At 50.3% G+C, this 26,078-nt stretch overlaps 1 protein-coding gene across 1 annotated transcript; it reads left to right on the plus strand.

Moving 5' to 3' along the window:
• The first annotated feature begins 17,252 nt into the window (after positions 1–17,252).
• On the plus strand, positions 17,253–24,482 carry metrnla (meteorin like, glial cell differentiation regulator a). Its single transcript, XM_067233637.1, is given in 5 exon segments — positions 17,253–17,495; positions 19,539–19,665; positions 19,667–19,928; positions 23,379–23,438; positions 23,601–24,482. Coding segments are annotated over 5 exon segments (861 nt in total). The 5' UTR covers positions 17,253–17,397; the 3' UTR covers positions 23,915–24,482.
• The last annotated feature ends 1,596 nt before the right edge of the window (positions 24,483–26,078 follow it).

Below are 26,078 nucleotides of genomic sequence, written 5' to 3' on the forward strand. Positions count from 1 at the left end.
TGTGTGTGTCTGTCGTGTGTGTTTCTGTGTTATTTAGGTGTAGGGGTACTCCTGAACAGGAAACAGGATGAGTACCTGGATCTGACTGTCCATATGGAGGCAAGTCAAGGACAGATAAGAGCACGTTTACACAGACAGCACCCACACACAAGTAGACACACACACACACACACACACACATGTAGACACGCACACACACTCACTCACTCACCTCACAGGCCCGCAGTTTCTGTCACAAACCTCCCCAATTAACCTCACAAAATCAGGTGCATTGTGGTCCAGCACGGGTCCTTTAGATGAGGAGGTGCGAACATCATCTGACAACACAAACACACACACACACTCGCACACACACACACACCACACACAACACCTACCTGTCTGGCCGTTAGATATCATGCACAGACCCCCCAAAAAAAACACTGACCAGTCCAGGTTTGCCCCTCATTCTGCTGACTAAGCCTGGTCTGTGTGTGGATTTGTCCCCCTGCCGACAGGAGCTGTCGCCCCCAGTGAGATAGCATGTTAATAACAGGTGTTAATAAGGCCGTGGAGACATGACTCTGGGAGCGGAGGGGGGGGGGGGCATCTCTGGGATAGCGTGACGAAAGCACCCGAACAAAGATCCGCCTGTTTGCGCGTGTCTCGACGGCACTGGGTGAGAAGCACGGCCGTGGCAGTGGCCTCGCGATCCACACACTTGGTCAGGGGGCCGGGCTTTGCCCTTTTTGGGGTTGCCTGGATGCCTGTGAATGGATCCACTCTTGTCCTGTCACAGTTCGTGACCCCTTTGTTTTTGGGTCCGTGCTGTGAACTTTGCCTCGAACCACCAAAGTCTTTCCCCCGGTCATGTTTTTAAAATATGGTAGTAATTCCTTTTATTGGACACAGTGAACCACATCCCTTGTGGTGCGATGGCTGAGCATGTTTTTAAATATGGTAGTAATTCCTTTTATTGGACACAGTGAACCACATCCCTTGTGGTGCGATGGCTGAGATGGTGAACTTTCAACGTTTGAGTTTGTGACTAGTGAACCCAGAATCTGTATGGTCGGGCAAAGCTTAGTCAGTGGACTGCAGTCATTCGGTCACGATGCAGAGGTGAAACTATTCAACAGCTCAGTCGAACCGGTGAGTCATTAACAGGGAGTAGCTCGGGCCTTGTTCATCCAGAGGCGCAGTAGTCGTGTTATGTCTGTGTTTCCCCCTGTGTTTACAGACAGAGGTGACCTTTGACTCTCCCTTCCCTCGCCGACTCCCTCCATCAAATCCTGTATTTAATAAACAGTTCACCACCTGTCTCGCTGGTCCAGGGGAGCCAGTGAGAGGAATGTTTCGACTGCATCTTTGTCTGTGTGGTTGATAAGCCAGGCGGGTTAGGAGGGTGGGAGGGAAGGTTGGAGGGAGGGAGGGAGGGAGGGAGGAAGGAGGGAGGGAGGAGTTGTAAAAGGTTAACTGGTCTGCTCCAGTAGTTTGGGTCTGCTGTTGCACACTTTGCACAAGCTGCTGCTGGTTCTCTCATTAGCCTGGCTTCTTCAAATGACTCTCTGTCCCTCATTCCGATCCGATGTGCCAGTGGGTTTCTTTTCCTGAACACTGAAATAGCCTCTGTCTTGTTTTATTTGTCAAGGATTCAGTCAGAATTCCCCCTCCAACCACAGCTGGCCCAGGAATGTCCCTCTGGTCTCTCTCAGGTCTCTGCTCACTTCATCACCCTCATTCTTCTTTTGTCTTTTTCTCCCTGCACACACGGTTTTCTCCATCTCTCTTCATCTCTCGCCTCCTCCATCTCTCTGTCTCTTACCCTCGGTCTTTGCCTCTCGGTTTATCTCTCCCGCCCATCTCCCCTTAGCACCTTTTTGTCTCTGACCCCTGTTTCCCATCTCTCCTCTGTCTATCTCTCTCCTCATCTTTTCAGGCCTGGCGGTGTGGAGGGGAGGGGAGAGGGGGCGTTCTGCGCGGAGAGGACTCCGCCAGTGCCAAAGCTCACAGACTGTTCCTGCAAACACGAGGGGTTGCTGTGGAGATAGAGGCACATATGGCTAAATTAGGTTTGGTCTGTTTGTCTCCCCCTGTCTCTGTCTTTTTCTTCCTGCCTTCTTTTTCTCTGGGCTATATCTTTCGTTTTCAGTATGTCCTCCTTTGAGTTGCCTCGGCCTGTCGCCGGGCCTGGCCGTTCGCCCCTCTTCCACAAAGAACCAGTCTGAGAGGCACCTCACCAGGAGCCAAAGCATAAACATCTGTCCCTGATTACACCCCGTAATATGATGAACGTACAGTGTGGGTATATAAAGGTTTGTATAATTGATATACTCCCTGTGAGACCCACAGTGGTCTCGCAGTCGTTCTGAGGACAGAGTAAACCTAGTCCTGTGTTACTAAGAACACAGATGAAAGGAATGTGCCCTGAGCGAAACTCCTCATCCCTCACACTTGCCGAATCCCTTCATACGCGAGAGGTAGGAGATTCGCATAGTGTACACATTGTCTTCAGAGAACCACTGGTACAGATCAGAATATTTACCGCATGTGCACATACGTAGCTTTACAACACCTCCACCCAGCCAAGCTACAGTCTCAAGAAATGACAGATAGACACACACACACATACTGCACACACACACACACACACACACACACACACACACACACACAGACACAGACACACCTACAGGCTTCTATAAAGTAGCAGCTTGCCAAAAAGTGATGGCTCAAGGGACCGATACTGAGTAAGCTTAGCAGTTATAAACTACAACCAAAACTGTGACCCATCTGTTTAAAATGATTTACAGCGCAGGACCCGTCGCTTTCTTTTCTGCGTTTGCCTTCGGAACAAAGAGAGCTCTGTTAGACCGGGAGCCAACACTCTCGCAGCTTTACAGGTGGGGGCTAGGTCAATGCAAAAGGTGGCTGGATAAACATTGTGTTTGATGCAAGGACAGAGTCCGGTGTTGTTTCGTCTTGGTCAGTTTCAGACCTATTTTTATCACTGGACAAAAGGTTATCCAAATTACACAGCATTTCGTCAAGGGGAAGTTTGACTTAGTATTTCTACCCCCCCCCCCCCCCCCCCCCTCCCCCCGCACCCCTGGTGAACTGCCACAGTAATTTAATAATTTCTCCTAAAGGATTTGGAACTACATCCCCCTTGGTCCCCTAACATGGAACTTTTGCTCCAGCTCCGATTCAAATGAGTCAAATCATGTGTAATACGGCAGACTAAGAATTCCTCTTCAGAGAAGAACTGAATCATCATTGTTGGACTTCGCAACTGAACAAAGAGTTCTTGTTAGCTTTATCAAACCCAGGACTCCAAGCCCACTAATCCACCATGACTTTGGTGATAGTGTATAATGTACAGTTCTTCCAAATAGAGCTACAGAGTATCTTGGCATGAATAACACACTGTCTAATGCCTCATTAAATATACACTGAGTTGAATGGTTCGCCCCTAATCTGCTGAGATCTGCAACACACCACCTTCTATGATTCATATTCTCTGTGTGTGTGTGGGTGTGAGAGAGGAAAGATAGAGAGATGGAGAGAGAGAGAGAGAGAGAGAGAGAGAGAGAGAGAGAGAGAGAGGAGAGAGAGAGAGAGAGAGAGAGAGAGAGAGAGAGAGAGAGAGAGAGAGAGAGAGAGAGAGAGGTGGAAGCGCTCGGTGATGCTGAGTCTAAAGTGAACCAGATGTAGAGGATGGGACATGGTGCGTTTCTGTGTGCTGAGGTAATTTCTGTGGTCTGTTTTTGTGACCGTATATTTGTGTTTGAGCACGCACACATACACACTCACACACACACATAGCGTTTTAAGATAGATAGGCAAATTTATCCTACAAGTGTGAGGGTGGATGGACAGTTCATATACCTGGTGTTCCCACATGGATTTCGTATAACAGGTAGACACATTAACAAAGATTTACAGTACAAACACACCCACACATACACACACATGCACTCATATACATGCTAGAACTTCACCACAAACTTGAACTTTTCTTCAAGTTTAAAGTTTGAATCTGTTATCCTCCTCCCACACTTGGACCTGTTGGAAACATAGCCGTTAGCATATTTTTGTGGGGAAATATAAAAAGCAGGTTTGTGTTCCATATCCTGTAGGATAATTCAAGGGGTAATACTGCAAGTACAGTGTTACCAGCCAGGATATTCACTGGAGCCTTATTTGTTCAGCCTGCCAGTCTTACACATCACAGTTCAGCTCCCTTGTTGCTGCAGGAGAGGGAGAGAGAGAGAGAGAGAGAGAGAGGGGGAGAGAGAGAGAGAGAGAGAGAGAGAGAGAGAGAGAGAGGAGAGAGAGAGAGAGAGAGAGAGAGAGAGAGAGAGAGAGAGAGAAAATTATTTGTAAATGATTTGTTTTTGAACAAATGAGTACTCAAAGCCACTTATCCAAAGAGATGGCAACAGGGTAGTGGAGCTCGAGTGCTTCTTTCTGGAAGGTTTTGGCATTTATAGTGTTGTGTGATATCCTCAGGTGTTAAAGTATGATTTAGTCTGTTACTGTAGAGAACCTCAGTGCAGATGAAGAATTGCTGTTTCCCCTTTCTTTCCTATCATGCACTGTGGCCTTTCACCAGTTGGCAACACGTCCCAACATCAACTTGACAGTTTGCTTCCAGAAAGTTTTCCAGACTGAATTCGAGCTTTTCCTGGCCATGAAGCTGAGCAGTGGACTTTGAGTGCCAGTTTAGCTGCAAAGTCCCTGTCTCTGCTCCACGAGGCCTTTAATCTAAAGGTGGGCCCCGTCCTGCTGCCCCAGGGGCCCTCAGACACAGATCCGTCCCTGTCTACATAGGAGCCCCCCTCCTATGCTCCCGCTCCGTCTCGGAGCAGAGAGCCGTAAACCTGAGATTCCCCTCAGGCTGGAGAAGAGAAGAGGAGGTGGGGCGAGGGACGACACCATGCCTGGGGCCGTGTCATCCAGAGGGCACGACTTCACCCACGACTCTCCGAACAAACAAGAGACCCTGCCAGGACCTAGCCGTTGAGACAAGCCCATCCTCACGCTTTCGGGGAGACATGCGTAAAATGCACACACAAAACAGGAATGCAGCCCGTGCCACAGCAGACGCGGCGCTCCCAGACGCCGAGGTCCGTGACCGCCACATGCAAATCGCGAGTGGTGAACGTTTGCAGGACGTGAACATTTACATTTATTCATTTAGCAGACACTTTTATCCAAAGCGACTTCCAAGAGAGAGCTTTACAAAGTGCATAGGTCACTGATCATAACAACAAGATAGCCACAAAAACATTGCGAGTAGCCAAAACATGAAGCACACATTGTGAACAACCAAAGTAAGTGCCAAAGGGAAGAACCATAAGAGCATGTAGTTACATTTAGTAGACGCTCTTATCCAGAGCGACCTACAGTAAATACAGGGACATTCCCCCCGAGGCAAGTAGGGTGAAGTGCCTTGCCCAAGGACACAACGTCATTTTGCATGGCCGGGAATCGAACTGGCAACCTTCAGATTACGAACCCGACTCCCTAACCGCTCAACCACCTGACTCCCAGGTAGTTAAACAAGTTACAATTAAACAACATAACCGCTATAAGTGCAAGTGTACCTGTGGAAAAAGCAAGCAACAATAATAAAAACAATATATCACAGCGAGTACAAAAATTTAAATCAGTTACCACTAACAACAAGAGCAACAAGTCTCTAAGCAAGAGTCAATCTAGCTGAGATCCCCGGATCGGTCGGGGGGAACGACAGGTACAGCTGCGTGTCGTCAGCGTAGCAGTGGTAGGAGAAGCCATGGGAGGTGATGATTGGTCCAAGTGAGGTGGTGTACAGAGAGAAGAGAGGGGTCCAAGGGCGGAGCCCTGTGGGACAACGCAGTGAGAGAGCAGAGATTGAGAGAACAGAGATTGAGAGAGCAGAGATTGAGAGAGCAGAGATTGAGAGAGCAGAGATTGAGAGAGCAGAGATTGAGAGAGCAGAGATTGAGAGAGCAGAGATTGAGGGTGGGACAGACGGGGGCGTGGCTCACTCCTCCAGACCCCCCTCCGCCCGACACCCCGGAGTGGATGGCAACCCTTCACCAGTCTGCGAAGGGTGTGATGGTCTTTTCCCAGGCTCACAACCCCAAGTGGTCGCCGGAAGTTCCGTGTGATTCGGCTCGAAGCTTCCCTCCTCACCCCCATTCTTCTTGCCCTCTTCCGTCGCCTCCCTCCGTCCTCGCCGTGACTCTGGTGGCAGGCGACACGGCGCTCGGCTATTTGACCCACGTGACTTTCCCGACCACAACCCGGCTCACTCGAGGCACTCTCTGCTGATCGGAACCAGAGAAAGGGAGCGCCGCCGGATATTGAGAAACCACAGTCTCCAGTCGCAGGCTGTCGGAAGGCAGGCCCTGGGCAAGGTGAGAGGCCCTGCAGGACTCTCTCCGACGGAGTCGCGGTGAAGCTGTCGGGGCCGTATTCATCGGAGCCAGGATGAATACAAACGGATGGGGCGAGGGGAGTAGAGTCCCTGCAACGTTCCTTGAGGACGGGAGAGAAGATTCTCTGCGGCGACCGAACAAACGGCCCGCTCTCCATCCCCCAGCCGCATGCGTCTTGCATACTAGCACACCAGCATGGTTCCTCTCCCCATAGTACAGATTACTCTCGAGTACACAGAGAGGGAGCAGGCCAGGGGGCTCCTCCGCTCCCCCCCCCCCCCCCCCCCCTCCAGCCTTGGTCAGAGGCCGTGGGCCTGCTTTTGTGCGTCAGCCGGGGGATCAGGTTGCTTTTGTTGGGCCCGGCCCAGGACCACGCTGCCTCCCTGGCTTCAAAGGGTCGTGTCAGGGTACGTTAGAGGAGATGAGAGGAGCTTGGGTGAGCGGGGCCCCCGGCACGGTGGGATCAGCGGGGGCCGCCGCGACTCTCAGGCTGCCCTCAGGACCGACCGGTGTTGTGTTAGCAGGAGGGGCAGTCACGCAGCACTGAGACAACACAGGGGGAGAGGTGTGCTGGGGAGCCAGCGGGCGAGGAGGGAGAGAGGAACACCGGGGGGTCGAAGAGGGGAGACGTCGATTGGGGGGGGGGAAGAAATATTTCTCTCACAAAGGGAAAGGTGGGGGGGGGGGGGGGCGGCGGCAAGGAAGAAATACAGGAGGTGATGGGACAGCTCTGGGGATTATAGAGGGAATTATAGACGGAGGGATTAGAATGAGGGTAACCCAGGGCCGTTCTTTCAGTACGGACTAACTTTGTTTGTCCCAGAGTGAAAGTCAAGTCGAGTCTGTGGCTGTTTTAGTTAGCGGGGTGCTGGAAGCCGAGGCAGAGCGGGTTGAGAGAGGATGGTGGTGGTGGGGGGTGGGGGGGGGGGGTCAGGGGTCTTCTCACAGGAGGCAAAACATCCTCCCCTCAACTCTCCAAAACGACGAGCCCAGCGTCGCTGCTGCGGGGCTGAACATCCTCTCCCACAGCCTCGTCCAAACACGGCCACTCTGCTCTCCCCACACCCCAAAACCACTGCATGGACAGCCAACCTGCTGAAAAAAAGTGAGCCGTGGAAGAGTTAAACATAACTGTGTCAGAGTATTGTTGTAAGGTATTTTGGTGTGTGTGTGTGTGTACAGTTGGGAGCATGACTCATATCCTGCCGACTCTGGAAGGCTCACAGCACCCTCTCATCAGCGACGCGACTGAGGTGGACGAGGAGACGAGGTGGAATGAAAGGAAAACCGCTCCGAGCTGTATGCAGACCTCAGAGAGGGGCTTGGCGGTGGATGTTGTCTTTTGTGTCGAGTGTGTGGCTGGCAGGTGCTGCAGTGGCCCAGTCAGGTACAGAAGGCGGTCTGTGAGCAGGCAAGGGAGGAGTTGGGGGCTGGTGCGCCGGGATGGGGGCTCTTTCTTGGCAGGTGTGACCTCTGACCCCGCTCTGTCACCACCTCGGGCCTGCCCGCTAGGTTGAGACACGCATCCCCAACGCCGGCTTTGTCTTCTCACCTGCTAAAACGGATACAATAACCTTACGACACTAGGCCCCTACGCACGCTGAAAGTTTCTCTTTCCTCTCTTTATTCACTTTCACAAGAGTTGGATACTATGGTTGGTGAGTGTCTTTGAATAACTGAATAACTTTGAATATCTGTGGTGCTTGGAGAGCGAACATCTGTTCAAATAATATATGTCTGATGAAGTAAGGGGGAAAGAAGTATTTTTGATTTAGCTGGTGAAAGAATGCTTTGTTAAGACTGAGGGATGGTTTCATTGATGTAAACTCATCCCCGTTGAACCGGAAAGGACACAAACAAGCCGACCATCCCTTACTGACTCATACTTTATGAAAGTTTGAAAAAACCTGCTTGGCGTTGCACAGTAAATCCTCCGAATACATGTTACCGAACCTGGCTGTCGTCCACACACACACACACGCACTTGCACACACACACAAATCATCACTTTCGACCGGTAGATACATCCAGATGTTTCCTAAACGGATGAAAGACAGGGAAGCTCCACGCAGGCCTGCATCAGACTCGACGGAGGAACTGAAAGGCCACCAGGATCCCTCGCTGCCTCCAGGCCGCTTCCTCCCCAGGCTCCTCCCAGCCAGAATCACCCCGCTGATTTATCTGCTCAGGATGTGTCGGGAGCACGGGGAGGAAGAGGGGGCTCATATCCCTATCTCTAAATACAAAGCCATGCGATAAGAGACAGACGAGGGGAAAATAAATAAATTGAAGTCGGTGGGGGGGGGGGGGGGACAATACAGTTTTTTCAACTGTATTGTTTACGTGCAGTAACATTGAAGATGACCCGCTTAGCCCCCCCCCATCGTTTTCCAAGTATGTTTTATTCAATCCAGCTTTGTGACTGGCAGCAGGGGATAGTCCACCTACCCATCTGGCCGCTGTGCTCTCGTCGCACGTGATTGGTTCACCTGCAGGAAGTGTCGGCATGTTATGAGAGCCGTCACTCCTCCTCCTCGGCGGGACATGTGGTCTGGGCCTGGTCTCCGCCAAGACACACACACGCTCCCGCACTGCTGACTGCTTGTTCAGGCCTCAGCCCAGGCCTCAGGTGCGCTGGCCTCTCCTGTTTTCTCTCCCGACTTAATCTAACATCACTCAAACCCACAAAAACATGAGAAAGTATCTTTGGGAGTCACTCGTTCACCTGAAAGACAAAATTGTCACAATTATGGCATTACCTCAGCGTGCATAAAGGGCCCTTTGTTAGCTGACCTGTCTAACCAGGATGGTGGGTGTGGCTTAGGGAGAGGAGAGGACAGGGAGGAGAGAACAGGAGAGAGGGGAGTGAGAATGGGAGAGGAGTGGAGAGGAGAGTGAGAAGAGGGAGGAGAGGAGAGAACAGGAGAGGGGGTGAGGAGAGGAAAGAGAGGAGAGAACAGGAGAAGGGAGGAGGAGAGGGGAGTGAGGAGAGGGAGGAGAGGAGAGAACAGGAGAGGGGAGGAGGAGAGGGGAGTGAGAATAGGAGAGGAGAGGAGTGGAAAGGAGAGTGAGAAGAGAGGAGAGAACAGGAGAGGGGAGGAGGAGAGGGGAGTGAGGAGAGGAAAGAGAGGAGAGAACAGGAGAGGGGAGTGAGAATAGGAGAGGAGAGGAGTGGAGAGGAGAGTGAGAAGAGAGAGGAGAGGATAGAACAGGAGAGGGGAGGAGGAAAGGGGAGTGAGGAGAGGAGTAGAGGGAGGGGAGTTAGAAGGAGGGGCTGATGGGACTCAGAGGCAGAGCAGGAGCCAGCTACGGGCTGAATCGCTGGCTTTGTTTGCAGACATGTCCTGGGATTTTGATCCTACGGTTGAAAAACAGACGGGGAACAAAGCTACTCAGCTTTGCTTGAGGTCCTACATGTGACGTTAGACATGAGACAAACGTTACATCATGCTGCACACATACACATACACATGTATGAAACCATTGTGTATTGCTCTGTATAGTTTCTGTTTTAGTTTCCACATACACATTAACATGTACATTTCTCAAAGAAGTTCAATTGACACCTTCTTTATACATAGGCACACACATTTCACGATCATAGGTCTGCCTCTTCTATGTTTTTTGGCCTTGAAGCCTGCCTCAGATTGCATTTACATTTAGTCATTTAGCAGACGCTCTTATCCAGAGCGACTTACAGTAAGTACAGGGACATTCCCCCGAGGCAAGTAGGGTGAAGTGCCTTGCCCAAGGACACAACGTCAGTTGGCATGACCGGGAATCGAACTGGCAATCTTCGGATTACTAGCCCGATTCCCTCACCGCTCAGCCATCTGACTCCCTAGATTGTACCTTGTGGTACACCTTCATGCACACACATGCCGTATCATGATTCCCTTCTCTGATTACAGTAGCGGTATCAGCCAACGTGAGTAAATCTTGAATCCATATTTTACGAGGGCACCTTCAGCAGAACGACTCGCAGCAAGGGACAAAGGACACAGGAGTGAGGCTTGTGTTCTAAGTGTGTCTTTGAGAAACATTAACTCAGCTGCACAAAAGAAGTTTGGTTATCAGATAGGGTGAAGATCGCGCACAACCCATCTTGCTGGTTTTAAAGGTTGCGTGTGCCTGTAAATGTAGGCTAGTGAAACTTCACACTTTGGAATTGTATTGTGTGGAATCTGCAACATAAACAATTAGGGTATCATGTGGTGTCTCAGTTCCACTGTGAGAGTATCTGTACCAGTGTCCCACTATAGCAGTTTCCGCATGCAACTACATGTGAGTCAGCAATGCATGACTGCGTGTGTCTGTGCGTGTGTCTGTGTGTGTGTGTCTGTGCGACAGCATACAGCCCTCGGAGGGTGTGGAGCGTGCCTGTAAGTGTGTCAGACTTCAGAAGGGCAGGACCCAGGGTCAAGGCGTACGCGCATGCACTTGTGTGTCAGGGTACAAAAGAAAGAAAAGAAAAACGAGAACCGGCCAGACAACTCCCAGATACGGCCGTGTTTTGCCTGAGGTGTGCGTGTGTGTTTGTGCGTGTGTGTGTCTGGAAGTCAGCAGCTTATCCATGTGCTAAGCCCGGGCCAGAGAGACGTGGAATGGAGCGGAGGGCCGGGTCACACAGAGCAAAATAATAAGATCACAGAGCACAGCGTTCATGAGCCCTCAGCTGAGGCCTCGGCCCGTCCATGTTCCAGCACTTTCATCTCCGGCCAAGATCCGAGCAGATAGTCTGCTCTCAACCGAGAGTCAGGAGAGACTCCCAGTCAGACGGTTCAGAGTTGTACAATGTACTTCTGATGTTTTTATCCAAGCGGTTTCAGTTCATCAGGGCCAGTGTTGCTCAACGTCTCAGTAAGTGATTTCATCCAGGGCGGGGCTCGGTTTTCGGCCTCCACTCTCTGTCCCTCTCCCTTCATCTGTCGGCTCACTGTGTTTCCAGCGTCTTCCATTCACTGTCAGCACGGTAACTGGGTTTCTGCAAATTACCCTTTCTTTAAGAGATATGTCAGCGTGGAAGATTGAGAACGTTGATTAGACCTTCAAGCCAAACTGGGAGGCCATTTTCTTCCGTATTTCTTTTCTAAACTCAAAATGTCTGACAGTTTCCCTCCAGGCTCTCTTGGCTCTGGGCCCATCATTACCTCAGGATGGATCCAGTAAGATACCGACCCAACAGGTTATTTGTTTGTCACTCTTTAATCCAGAGAAGCGTTATAGTACAGGTCTTGGCACGTCCATGTTGTTTTTCTGTGGAACAAGACAAGAGAGACAGAGAGTGTTTTGCAAGGCCTTGGCAGTAGGCGTCACTAAGCTGTGTCGTGTACTTTTACACAATCCTCATCAGAAAGGCGATACTCCTTCAATGAGCCAAAAAACGAAATGATATTGTAAGGTGGCCATTTTATACCCAAGGCCAGCCAGCTTGCTCCCTTTCAGAAACAGAGAAAAGCCCACCAAAGCTATAAAGAATGTTTTCCCTAATAATACTGCTGGGTGGGTCTTTCACATCCTCTTCTTCAATCTTGTTGTTTTAGTAAGTGAATGAAAGTTTCAGTTTTGATGTGTGTGTGTGTAATGGGGGGTTTGGGGGGGTGATGTAGTATAGAATTTACACAAAAGGTTCATATCATCCTATTTGATGTCCTTTACTAAGGTTAGCATCTGTGCAGAACGCCCTTATTTCAGGGCTCAAACAGACAAGGGAGACAGAAAAGTGTAATTAAACCTAATGATCGTGACAATTACGTCAACATATCAGGCAGTCAGCGAAGGACAGCTCATGCTCTTGGGAGACTTGTCTAACAAGCAATCATTTCAACTGTCAACAGGAAAAAGATGATCTCACAACCAGTCACACATTCCAATTAAATCTATACACAACAAAAGGAATCATTGTGCAACACCTCTCTGGATTGCTGTGTACTGTGCTGAAAGTTCACCTCACGCCACCATTTTTGTGGTTGTTCTCTGTCTCTGTCAGAAGTGACTGAATGAGACAGGTGGCTAACCACCTGTAGCATCTGTGCCGGTCGTAAAGAGCCAGAAGTGTTCTAGAACATGTTAAACAGGAGATGAGAGGTTCTAACAACCCCACACAGAGACATCAAAGTCAATGAACCACAATAACCCCTAAGCAGCTATGGTGTGTGTGGTGTATGTGTCTGTGTGTGGTTGTGAGTGTGCTGCTTGTGAAACTGCTGAAGCAGCCCTAGGTGACATAAACACTGACCCTTACCTTTCTCATGACCCTTTCCTCTCCTGCCGACCTGTCACGGTCCAGTCTGAGCTCTGTCACCAGTGTGAGAATCTCTGGGCTAGCAGGGTATCACCTTCAGAGTGGACGCCACCATCGGAACTCAGGGTTTCCGACGACTAGCTCCAGTTTCAGGGAGAATGAGATTCATTCAGAGGGTGCCATAAGATGTTAAAGAGCCCTCTGTATCAAAACTCTGACAAACAGAACAGTCACTGCAGAACTTCCATTGAAGATAGGAGGATTCTGGTTTATACCAAGCTCTGGTGCTCTGTTAAGATGTAAATAGTTTGTTGGTTGATTATTTCAGCAAACCATGCTCTTATATAAAACTTGCAAAATGTGGATGGACACAATAGAGCAACTGTTCTCTGGTCCTGTTTTTCTCTCTCTCTTGTCTCTCCTCTCTCTTGTCTCTCCTCTCTCTTACTGTGTAAACACATGAGCTAGTTAGTGTCAGTTCAACTGAAAGAGCTTAGCCTGGTGAGGGCTTTGTTTGTGTGTCCACGAAGGAAAAGTGTGTTTATTTGTGTTTGTGTGTATGTATGCATGACAAGTATGACTATATACGACCGTGAGTGTATAAATGTGTAAACCATCAATAATAGTCAGACCTTTCGCAAGTAAAGATTTTCACATCTAAGATCCCATGTGTGTTCCAAGCCCATTTCAAATAAATCTAACACAACATCCCATATCCTACAGAGGGTCTGGCAAAGGTTACCAAGATACAGTAACTCTTGTAACTCTGATCGAACACAGACACGTACCCCTGCAATGTTTACGCCTCATAAAAATCTGTTTCTCTTTTCCCAGGAAAACTCAAACAAAAGAATAGGATACAGAGACTGGCATGGCCTTTGTGAAATTGCATTTGGGGAAAAACAGAGATTGGGTTGTCCATTGTTTTGGATATTTAAACATTTTAATTGAATGTCGTACATTACAGCTCCGAGCCTTCAAGCTGCTCATGAAGGTTGTGAAAAACACTGGCAGAAACAAGGATCTCATCCTCCTGAGCGCCCAGGATTTCACACAATGACACACACGCAAATGCACACACTATCGCTCTCTCTCGCTCTCTCTCTAAAGACACACTCTCTCAAGGCACACATATACACACACACACAGAGAGAGACCCTGTTATGGCTGTCACACAGCATCATGGATTGCAATGGCTGACGTTCTTTGGGGCCAGGCTCCTAGACGGATCCAGCACATTGCAGAATGAGGAACGAACAAGGAAACTGTGATCCCCAGTCCTGTGGAGAGGCAGAGACGCAGGCCAGAGAATCGTCTCCGCAGGAAGCCGCGAGAATCAGATCACTGTGGCTAATCTGGAGAACGGAAGTCTCCCTGCCTACTGTGGGGGGGGGGGGGGCCCTCCCACATGCACTACCACTTTCAGCACAACACCCAGATAACTGCAAACATGAGCGGCTTTTACTGCTTTGCTTTGGATCACAACTTCCTGAACCTTCCTCTTGGGGAAACGTGTTAGCGTCATGGTCGGCGTCTCAACCCTGTCATTCCGCGAGCCTATGCACCACCTGGGTTTCTGGTCCTAAGCTTGTTCTTATCCCTCTTAAATCTGAAGGCAGAGCACAGTTGAATTCACTTTCATTGCGCTGCTTTCATAAGACAATAAGTCCCCCACCTGCTAGGGTGAGTGGCCCGTCAGAAAGCAGCCTGACCTAAATTCCTCCTGGGAGATTTGGAGCTGCAGATCTTCAGATTTATGTGGGCCTCTGGGAGCGGGCTGGCGGTAGGGTGGTGGGGACAGCTTGAAGGCATTAGGACCTAATACAGCATGGACGTCCGCTAGTCGCTGTAGAGCCGCTGTAACCTCCAGCTCCCCACACACCCCGCCTCTCACGTACACACGTTTAGGCACACTCTGTACACAGGCGCGAGCACATACACACACATGCACACGTACAAACAGAACCCACGCACAGGCACAGATCTCATTATGGTCACATTGCGGTTGGAACAAGTCCGAGCTTTGTGTTCTCAGGACTGCACGGATTTCGAAGAATTCTGAGGGAGACGTAACTGGGGCATTCCCCCAAATGTGTCACTTCCCCTCTACATATCTTGAAGCGAGTAACTGTGATGGAAAACAAAACACCCCAAGAGCTCTGCTGACTGATGGTAATGAAGGGGTCAACAGTGCAACACTGCGGATTCTTCTCCTTCTCTGTCAGCGACATCAAAACGAAACGTAACATGACATTATCACCAACGACCCGAGCTGTACAAGGTGTGCGGATGAACACAAACGTCGTGTCTGTCTTTAGACAGGACTGGCACTTGTATGACATGTTTCCTGCGTATGAAGAAGAATGTGAAAAATGATGGTACCAGTGTGGAGCCTGTGGCTTAAATGACAGGCTGGCAGAACGCCAGGAGAGGGATGATGACAGGCAGAGCGCCCTGGATGCTATCAGCACCTTGCTATCTGCCTGTGCATACCACTGAGATATTGGACATGCTTGTGTGACTGACGTTTACAGTTTATCTAGACCAGATAACAGGCTTAATAAAACTAGGGACAAACAATGAGAACAGAGAGGCGGCTTAGCCATTATACGGACTGATTCTCCGAGCAGGAAGGGAAAGCCGTGTCGAGAATTAATTATGAACTAGTCCCCGTTCACAACCACAAGCAACCCTTGTCTGAACATTATTGAGTCAATAAGGCGTGTATTTGTCGTCTCTACTCAGCCAAGGTGGTTTGACAATAGACAATAGGTCCGTGGCTTAATTATTTTTTCTATGAGTGCCTGTCGTTACATACTTTGTAAATATGGTTAGCATAGTTGTACCGGGTTAGGGTCAAAGGGTTTCTCATACTTTGACAGACTGGGAGAAAGCTGTTCTTTCTCAGAATTGAAAAGTACGTTAAAGGACACGACGAATAAGCCACACGGTCTCATCCTGACAGAAGCACAATCCATTTTATTGCTGTTTTTCACCTGGGGGCTGTTGTCAGACACAGTGAGTCACTCTCAGCATGGGATCAGGACAACAGCCCCAGTGAAAAAACAACTCTCCCCTACTCTTAGTGTCTACCCTCCCCCCAAAAACCCATTCTACCCTTCCCCCAAAAACCCTTCACCTCACTCGCTCCTCAGCACTGGCCTGAGCTCACCCCCACCCCTGCCTCAACCCCCGTTGGCCCCAGCTAAACACACCATATTTACCAAACATGTCCAGCCCATTCACATCCACCACATCACTACTCAATAGAAATTCTGTTCTGGTCTGTCAAGTTTACCACCAACATGTACACACACACACACACACACACACACACACAAACACACGCACGCGCACACACACACACACTGGGATTACCTGCCTTTCCCCCCCTCAGTTATCCTTGTTGGTTTTAGTTTTTCTTGTTCCTCCTTTCCCCTCCTCCTCTGAAATGTGTGACAGGTGGAGGGTTAGAAGAAGAAAACCTGCTTTCCCTTAAGCTGCAATGAGAGGGAAAATAACAAACATGGGAGCCAGTGTTAAAGCAACTGGAATAACAAGAAGACGACCACTGATATGCCTGGAAACAAGGAGCCTGTAGCTGCATCTCCTGTGGAGTTGCTATCACAGCAGCTAGCGCCAGACATTTGAGTTTGGATTGGAGTTTTTAGTCGTTTAGAATGCACATATGATTCGGATACAACAGATCATCACTCATGTCACCTTCTTTCTCTTCCCCTCTCTGGTTCACACCTTCAGACACATTTGAGAAACAGGCACAAGTGTTATTGTAGGCCTACAATAGGTGTCTGTAGCTGTGTGCAGGTGTCCTTGATGGATGCTCAGACAGCGTGTTCCGACATGCATTGTGATTATGACAACACACAGAGCCGTGTTACAACACCTAGACAGCAAGCCTGGAGTGTATCAAGACGAAAACAGATACCCGACACACATGCTCATGTGCGCACGAACGCACATGCAGAAATACTCTCACACAAAGACCGCACACACACACACACACACACACACACATAAACACACACACACACACACACCACTCACAAACCACAGCCAATTACTTGTCCAGATATCATAGGAGAAGTAACTGTTACAAACAACTCGTTTCCCCTGTTTGACGGGTTTCCTTTTTTTCTTAAGTCGAAACACAGATTCAGATGAAAAACACGGATCTTAATAGAACAAGTTGTCAAATTGTTCGGAAGGATTTACACCGTACACATTTTTATCTAACAAATGTGAACAAAATGTGAGCAAAAATATAATATATTTTTATGTATTTATTATTGTTATACTGTAAACATAAATATATATTTTTATATATATACATTTGACATAGTACCCCAAAAAACATTTACACAAGTGTAACATGGTAGGTTTACTGATCACTGTTTTTATCTTGGAGGCACGCTCCGCAGAGCGCAAGCGCAATATCTCCTGTGGTGTGACGTAGGGAGTAATCAGGGCAAGATTACTTTCTGAACTTTCAGTGAAGGAACTCAATTCGGCACATACGCATTCACTCGCTGGCGCTGCCGATGTCCGTAGATATGGTATGAAGTAGTTTGCGACGGAATGCCGAGTTTGTTTATGTGTAAAGTCGTTTATGCCTTAAGGACACATGGAGACAATATGTAGTTGGATTTACGGAGGTGGACTTTCTTATTTCACTTGAGAAGAAGAGGACAGTGTTGCGCTTCTTGCAACTGCTTGTGTGGGATAAACATGGTCACACCGATCTTGGCGCATTTGCTATCTTTTCTCCTTTTTTGTAAAATTGTGCTCTGCCAATACTCAAGCGACCAGTGCAGTTGGAGGGGCAGGTGAGATTAATAGAATGTCTTATATTAATCAAATTTACTTCCACTAATGTAATTTTGAGGCGAAGTGTTTAAAAAACGTCTGTGGTCTGGCTATCAGCTAACACTGTTATAGCCTACTAAATCAGAACGTAAAAATGCTACAAATTGTTAAAGCTGTGCCATGCAGAGCTTTGACACCACTGATAAGAATGCTTTTATTCATGAATTGCAGCGCTGCTTGACATTCTTTTTAATCATTGTTTATTCTGGTCCATGCACAATTTTCCCCTTAAGACTCTTTACTAACCCCTCATAAGGTGAGCAGTTACATCTTTATTTGTAGGAAAAATGATTAGTGATTGGGTCCCTTTCATTGATATGTAAACTAAATGGGGATTTAAATGATTTCATGCTACTGTAATAACATCCCTAGCCTAATTATACTACCCCGCCAAAGTATCACTGAGTTGGGGTCCTGGTCTAGCTGGTCCTGATCAACGTTTCAATGAGAAGCTCATTCTTTTGAATGTATATGAAGTGTTACATTCTACCTCCAAACATCCTACAGCCAGTAAAATCCGTTTTTCCTCTGGCTTAGTAAAAAAGGTCTGACATGTTTTTCATCTTCAGAGCCAGGAAGGGTAGCTCTATGCTGCACTGATCTGTTGCTCATTAGCAAGGCTCCTAGCTAATCTATTATAATTGCATGCAGAGATGATGAAGTTAAAAAAGACTTAATTAAAGGCGTGCCTAAGAAAGTCTGGTTCTGGGGCTTTGCTACATGTGTTCAGCATGTGCCAGCTTGCTCCAGATCTATGGCACATTAGAATTTCAGCATCTCATTCCCAAGACTGGGTGTTTCTCCCAAAGAAAAGCAACCGCTAACTTGGCGTCCACATGGGTAGAATGGCGATGGTTTCCTGCATATGGCTTTGCTATGAGTGACAGACGGTAGTTTGGATCGCTGCGCAGGCAGGCATTAAGAGATTCAGTTGGTCATGCTGGCGCCAGGGTCCACGAGTGTTGCCCGGACAAGTCTCTTCCAGTCTCTTTGGTGGCTTGAAAGCAAGGGGAGGTTCGGTGCGTGACCCGCATTTGCACTTGCATGCAGCGGGCCCCAGCTACTGTTTGTGCTGTTGTCGGCGTCGAGGCCTGTGTGTCCCCCCCTTCATTCATCCACTTTCTGTTTCCAAACGCTTCCCAAAGGCAGACTGCCAGTGGTGCGTTTGGCCACAGCCCTGAGGGGGGAAAACAATGTGGTCGAAGGAGAGTGTATTGGGGCTGAGGTCAGCGTAGCCGCGTTTTGGCTCGTGACTTGTCATGCAGCCGGGCTCGCGCGCACCCGGGGCCCTCACACTCTCTCTCTCTCTCTCTCTCTCTCTCTCTCTCTCTCTCTCTCTCTCTCTCTCTCTCTCTCTCTCTCTCTCTCTCTGTGAGGATATTAAAGCACATTCCTTCCAATCAGCCAGGAAGCTTCTCCTGAGCCTGGAGCCAGGCCCACGCTCTGCCCAGGCTCAGGCCGACACACACACAGTGGGGTCTGAGCCCTCAGTGACCCTTTGACGGCTTTGTTTGGAGATAGTGTGAAGAACCTGGCGTTTTACTCTGGGCTTTTTTATGGTGGTGGAAATGGGGGAAGGGGGGGGGGGGGGTTGGTGGTGGTGGTGGTGGAGGTTGACTAGTAGAACACCCCATACAAATCAGACTTTCAGATTCCTGGCTGGTGGTTATTATATTTTAGCGCTTGTCGTTCTGCTGTCGTTTTTGTTTGTTTGTTTGGAAATATTGTTTTGCCTGGCGTTCCAACAGCCTTGCTTTATTCTAATTGCGTTAGAGTTAAACATCTTTTTAACCTTTTTGTCCCCCTCATCTTCTCTCTCTCTCTCTCTCTCTCTCTCTCTCTCTCTCTCTCTCTCTCTCTCTCTCTCTCTCTCTCTCTCTCTCTCTCTCTCTCTCTCTCTCTCTCTCTCTCTCTCTCTCTCTCTCTCTCTCTCTCCTCCTCTTCTGCCACTTCTTTGCTCTCCCGTCCCTCCCCCCCCTCGTCTCCCCCCCTCTGATCTGTAGTGGACTGACCCACGAGGGCCATGCCAGGGATGTGGAACAGGTGTACCTGCGATGCTCCCAGGGTTCCCTGGAGTGGCTCTACCCCACGGGCGCCATCATCGTCAACCTGCGGCCCAACACCGCGTCGGCCGCCGCCACCCCGCCTCTCCGTCTGCATCAAGCCTCTGCACGAGTCCAGCGGCACCAACATCTACCTGGACCGGGCGGGCAAGCTGCGCCTGCTGCTCCATGAGCGGGACCAGGCCCAGGGCAAGGTGCACTGCTTCAGCATCCAGGAGGGGGCGCTCTTCATCGAGGCCATCCCCCACGTGGACATCAGCCGCAAGATCACCGGCTTCCAGTACGAGCTGGTCAACGACAGGCCGGGAGCCGAGCCCCGCTCTGTGTCTGGTGAGTGGTGCTCCTTCGACTGCCACGGTGCTCCTCCTCAGGGTGGGTGGACCGGAAAAAGCTCTTTTTTTATTTTTATTCCTAGATTTCAATGTAGGAATCTAGATGGAAGTCCTTTAGGAATCGCAAACCCTTTCGTCTACATTTAGGGTTCTAACTCCAACCACGGGGCTGGTTTGCTTTGTCCGTTAGTCTCAGTGTTTTTGGCGAACTTAAATGTAGCCACCTGCTGGTGGAAAAACGATTTTGAAGGCCCCTTTTCGTGGTACATGTCCTCTTTGGACACTTTTGACACAGACACTCACGTTTATATCTTTGTCAGCCAGTATTGTTTTTGTAGTTCAAGTCATTTGAAAGCCACACTGCAGTATCAAAACACCGCTTATCCCCCCCGCTCTCTCTCCTCTTTATATTTGTATCAAACTTTGTTTGGAGGACAAAAGTTCACAGGTAATTTCCCGCCGGTTCGTTTATTATCAGTTACCCTTGAGCACCATGTGTCAGGCAGAGGCTTGTACTGCCGCCCTGTAAAACTGTCAAGAGATGAACTGTGTGTGGAGAGAGGCACAGCCAAACAGAGAGCCTCCCTTTCAAAACACAGCGTTATTTTCACGCTGTGTACCTGCCAAACCTGCATGACTTCAAGCTGCGCCAATGTGCACAATCTCAGCGCTTTTTTTCCCTTCTTCTTTTTCTCCCTCCACACGAAGACAAATATGAGGGATGTCTCTCCCCACATCTGTTTGTAGTCCCAGAGTTCTCTTATCCACATCCTGCAGAACCTGCTGGCACAGCGGGGGGGGGGGGGGGCGGGGGGGGAGGTGGGGGTGGCTGGTCCACCCCCACCAGACGCTTGTTTTCATCCAGCACGCTTCCTGCGCTGGGCGCCTGTGTGGTGCGTGCGTGCGTGGTGCTGTTGTGATGTGGGATGGCGGGGATAGACGCGGGGATAGACGCGGGCCTCGCGTCGCTAGCAAGCAGGGCTCTCCCCTCGGTCGAGTTGCTCCTCTTTGTTCCCAGTCGTCTCCGACCCGCCGGGCCGGAGGCGCTGCTCTCCCGTCAGGGCGGAACGCGTCCCCGCTCCAGACGTCGGGAAGGAGGCGGACCTCTCCCTCTCTCCCCGCCCCCCCCACCACCGCCTCTCGTCCCGGCGTCTCGGCTCTCTCTCTCTCCTACGTCTCCATTTGTCCTCCTGCCTTCCATTTGTCCGCGCTGTCTGTTCCCTTTCATTCCTCTGCCCTTCATCTGTCTTCCCCCCCCCCCCTCTCCTCCCTGTCCTCTGAAGTGGTTCTCGTCTGGGCGGAGTGGTATTACCGAGTCGTGCTCTATTAGGATGGAATGCATCTGGTACCAGATGTTGCAGGGACACTATCTTCCCCCGCCCCTCACCCCCCCTCTCCGCCCCTCCCTCCCTCCTCCACCCTCGGCCCTATGAAGTGGTTCTGATCGGAGCGGTGCGGCGTGCGCTTGGGGTGGGTTGGTGGTGGGGGGGGGGGGGGGGGGGATGCTGGCTGTGCTGCCAGGTCATTCCTGTGGTTGTGTTTCATGTCTGACATGTGAGCCCCAGCCCCCGTACTGGAGCAGCACTGCTCTTTGCTTTGGAACAACAACACCAACCATTTGGGCCGGGGCTCGTCCCTGGTGCCGCGGAGGCAGGCCGCCTTTCATCGAAGGTCCCTGGTTCCAGCTCTGGGCCCGGGGTCGACCACTCCGAGGTCTCCCTGCTCTCCAGCTGTTCCTAAGCCTCCGGGCCCGCTCCTGGGTCGACCCCTGACCCCAGTGCTGGCGTGCCGGAGCCTTGTGTTGCAACACCAGCTGACCTGAGACGTGCCCCACCTCGCCCCCCTCACTCACAACTTAAGAACGACCTGTCTAAATATAATCTAAGCAGCCCCCGAGAATGGCAAGGGTCTTGGACACTATTGTAACCATAAGCCTTTTTGAAGAACCAGCCTTTCGTCGGCTATGAATGTGATACACAGGATACAAAATCAGAGGGCAAAGGTTTGTTTAAATACTCTTCCATACCCTTCTGGCCCCAGCTGAAGGAAGATGTTTTTCAGCTGAGGGAGTAGGTGTACCCCATCTGGACAGACGGGCCTCGGCTGGAAGGACAGACAGCCCCCCCCCCCCCCTCCCCCCTCCCCCTCAGCTCACTGCTGACTGTGCACCCCCCCCTCCCCCTTTGCCCTCCACACCTGCCCCTGTGGCCTCTTCTGGAAAACAGATAACCACGCCAGGTCCGGGGGCTAATAAAGCAGTTTTCTCCTGACCCAGACACGGGACCACCTGAGTCAACTAATCATCGACTTGTCGGCTCTCCCTTCAGAGGCCTTTCCCCTGTCGTAAAGCAGACCGAGGCCTGGACAGGACAGGGCAGGAGAGCCTGCTGGGGTGTGACCAGCGTGAGGTAAAGCTTGGCCCGGGGGCTGTCGTCTTCAAAGGCCGGGCTGGTGGTGGACGAGGCTACTTAAAGGGTCACTTTTGATTTGAAACTCCCCTTTTTTCTTTTTTTTTTTCCTAAAGTGACTGGAGACTGTGCTTTCCTACAGGTCACAAGTCAAGCACAATCGTGTGTCTGTGTTCTTTTCTTCTACATCGGTTCTGGTTCTATTTCCGATATATCTATTCAGGCATTTCCAATGGCGCGTGTGGTCACGTTGCCAGCCCGGGTCATGTGGGCCCGGCCCTCTGCCTGGCTGTGCTGCTGCTGCTGCTGCTGCTGTTGTTGTTGTTGTGAACCTCGGCTCCCAGCAGCCCTTGTAGAGACTGACTTGACTCTGTGCAGGTCAGACATGTAGCAGTTTGGCTCCGCCCCGCCTCGCTCCACCCTAGTCATCTGGTTCTCGTTAGTGGAGGGGTGTCAGGCTCTTCTGAGAGAGAGAGGGAGAGGGGGGGGGGGGGGCTCTAGCAGAGGCGGCAGTAAGAGGTCCTTCCTGGGGCAGCAGGCCCAATGACCCCACCCCCCCTCCCTCCCTGCTCCTAGTGGCCTGTATAATGAGAAGAGAAAGTCCTAACCTCCCGTCGCCCCCCCCTCTCGTACCCCAGCTCTGTTTGGTGTAAAACCCAGAGCCATGACAGCCGACTCCCGTTCGGCCGTCCACATAAATAAATAACCATCCGGGGGAGGGAAATGAATCACAGAGGAGAGATCCTGTGGGTGTGTGTGTGTGTGTGTGGGTGTGTGTGTGGAGCACGTGCCCTCCACGGCTGGCTGCGTCCGGCTGGGTGTTTTGTGTTTGAGGTAGTTAGCTGGAAAGTTGTAGGGTCGACTGTGAGATTTTTATCACTGTATGGCAGGGAGTTGTTAAAACAATAAAGGCCTCACAGTGTGCCCTGTTTTTTGAGCTATGGTCTGGCCCCAAGCTCATCTGACCTCTCTCTCCCACTCTCCCCCTCTCTCTCCCTCTCTCCCCCTCTCTCTCTCTCTGTCTCTCTGTCTCTCTCCAGCTCCCTGCCAGCCTTGCAGTGATGCCGAGGTGCTCCTAGCAGTCTGCACCAGCGACTTTGGTAAGATGACTTCCACGCGACCTCACGTTTCCCCCGGGGATCCCTTATTGTACAAAGCGTCATATGCATTTCCTTAACTCTCATATCCTCCTGACCGGCAGAACTAAGCCGTACTTATACCATGCTGTAGCGCCAACCCTTTGCTTCCTGTTCTGTCTGCAGTGGCGCGCGGCAGCATCCAGAGAGTGGAGCGGGAGGACGAACAGTCCTCGGTCACCGTGGCGATCAGCCGCCTGTACCGCCAGAAGACCAAGGTGTTTGTGTCCGGCGGGGTGAGGGCGAGGAGCTGGACCGGCCGGGTCAAGGTGCCCTTCCAGTGCGGGGTGAAGCCCGGGAGGGGCGACTTCCTCCTCACGGGGACCGTGAGGTTCGGGGAGGCCTGGTTGGGGTGTGCCCCACGGTACAAAGACTTCCTCCGGCTGTACCAGGAGGCGCAGAACCAGGGGACCAACCCCTGTCACGTGGACACGGACTGAGTTGTCGACCTGGCCGATTCGGGGGGACAACAAGCCCCCGGTTGAGCAGAAAGGAACACCTTGTCCCAAGTGCTGACTCTTACCGAGGAACGAGCAGGGTGGCGTCGAACTGACAGAGTTGACCCCCCCTTCTCCCGATGTCTTATTGCTCTGTGAGACAGAGGCCGGTGCTTGTCAGGGTTGCCAAGCAGCATTGAGGTTGGACTCTGTTCTCCAAGCCAACCTTAACCCACCGAGGAATGTCTGAAGACTGAAGACCTTTTTCCTGGAGAAGGAACTCCTTGTGTCTAATGTAGCAGATTCTGTTTGGCCAATGTGTATATAATGTGAAAGGACATTCTAAAATGGAAGCTCCAAGTGCTTTGTAAAAAGCTTGATGTACAGTTTTGAAGATGTTTCTTATGACAGAAATGTATAAAGTTAAAGCCTGCTTTTTATTTGTATTTTGATTTAAAGAAAATTAGATGTGCAATTTACCGTCTGAATTTATGTCCTCAGGCTGTTTAATTGTGTAAAAGATGTCTTTGCCTTTTTTTTTTTTCAGCAAATAAAACGTGTATTTTCTGGACTTCTTTGTTTGAGTTGAGTTATTTAAATAAGTGATTTGCCGTGTCAATTCCTGGAATCACGTCTTTAGCAAAGCCAACCCAGTCAAGTTCTGTGGGATGGAGGTTGTGTGGCAATGTCCCGCTTCAAAAAAACAAAACAAAAAAAACAAGCCTTAAATTTCATTTTGTGAGCAAAGCATTTCCTGCCATTTGGAAAGCAACTAGAAAAATGATATCATGGGCCCATCTCCATGTATAAGCTTACCACACTGATCCCATCTGAAATGCACGGCAGCATTAGCTGGTTATTTTTCCACAGTCTCGTCTGAGGTTTGAACAGATGCCCCTCCATACAACATGCATTATCCTTCCTTCCAAGGTTCACCTCAGACTCAAAGTTGAGGGAGATTGATATCTATGGGAGATGGATATCTCTGGTTGGAATGAGACTTGGGTGGATTCCTCTGCATGGTTCCTGTGGTGTTGGGGGTGGGCAGCGCGTCAAGGTCAACCTGAAAGGGCCTCTTTGTTTCAGGGGCTGCCTGCTATGAGGAGTCTGAGGACAGGCCTAGGGGACTGCGCTCAATACAGCTCTGTGACCAGTCTCTGGGCCGGCAACTGCACGGCCCAGAGACATGGAGTCATGGTTTTGATAAGCCTTCTAAATTCTTCTACTATGCCTTTCTAAAAAAAGGCCTTTCATTTGCTCTGCCTCAGGTTAAACAGGGAGTCAAAGACTCAGTGTTGCCACTCTGGATGCTGCTGCCTGAGTATTTGTTGAGAGACTAAAAAGTCTTTGTTTCTCTTTTTACTTAAACGGAAATGTACCTCGCACGTCTTTCAATAAGTCGGCCCAAGGAGACAATTGCTATTCCAGACAGCCCTGCATGCTGAATGAATGTCTGAATTCCAGCTTGAAAGCCAGCAGCCCCGGAATCGCTCACTGGGAAATGCAAACAGAGTTCCTATGGTAACGGTGCCGTGCTGTGAACCCTTTCTCCTCGGAGAGGAGAGGAGCAAGCAGGAGGAGGAGGAGGAGGAAGCAGGGGGAGGAAAGGGAGGGGCCGGGTGGCTGTTGACAGGGTGTTCATCTGCCCAGCTGTCCTTCTTGTCATTCCCCTCAGCCCACCTTGCTCTGTTGTCACTGGTGTGCCTTCAGCAGCTGTCTGGCGGGTACGTGTCTCCATTCCTCAGGTGCTAACCCTTGTCCTTCTCACACAGACTTTAGAAAGACTAGATCAACCGGTGATTACTAGCTCCTGCGCTTGATGTATTTTGCGCAAAAACAGAGAAGGGGATTTATCTGGAATTTCTTGTCACAGTTAGTTTCCCTCTGATGATTTCCTTTTGGCGCGAGTCAATAAGCGAGGCACTTGAATAAGGCTTGTGTTAGAGGGGAGAGCTTACTCACAGCGGCAAGACCTCAGTGAACGAGCCACACAGACCATGATAATCACTGTGGACAACGGCAGATGAATGATCGTCCTGTCCTCCACGGGGCTTGGGCACGGCCCATTTCGCGGGGCTGAATAAAGAAGGAAAAGCCAGGCCCCGTCCAAATGTGCAGTGGCAGCAAATTGCCCAGTCACTTGGCAGGAGAGAAGGACTTAGTGAAA

Source organism: Osmerus mordax, chromosome 3 (genome assembly GCF_038355195.1).
Source record: "Osmerus mordax isolate fOsmMor3 chromosome 3, fOsmMor3.pri, whole genome shotgun sequence".
In the NCBI taxonomy this organism is placed as follows: domain Eukaryota; kingdom Metazoa; phylum Chordata; class Actinopteri; order Osmeriformes; family Osmeridae; genus Osmerus; species Osmerus mordax.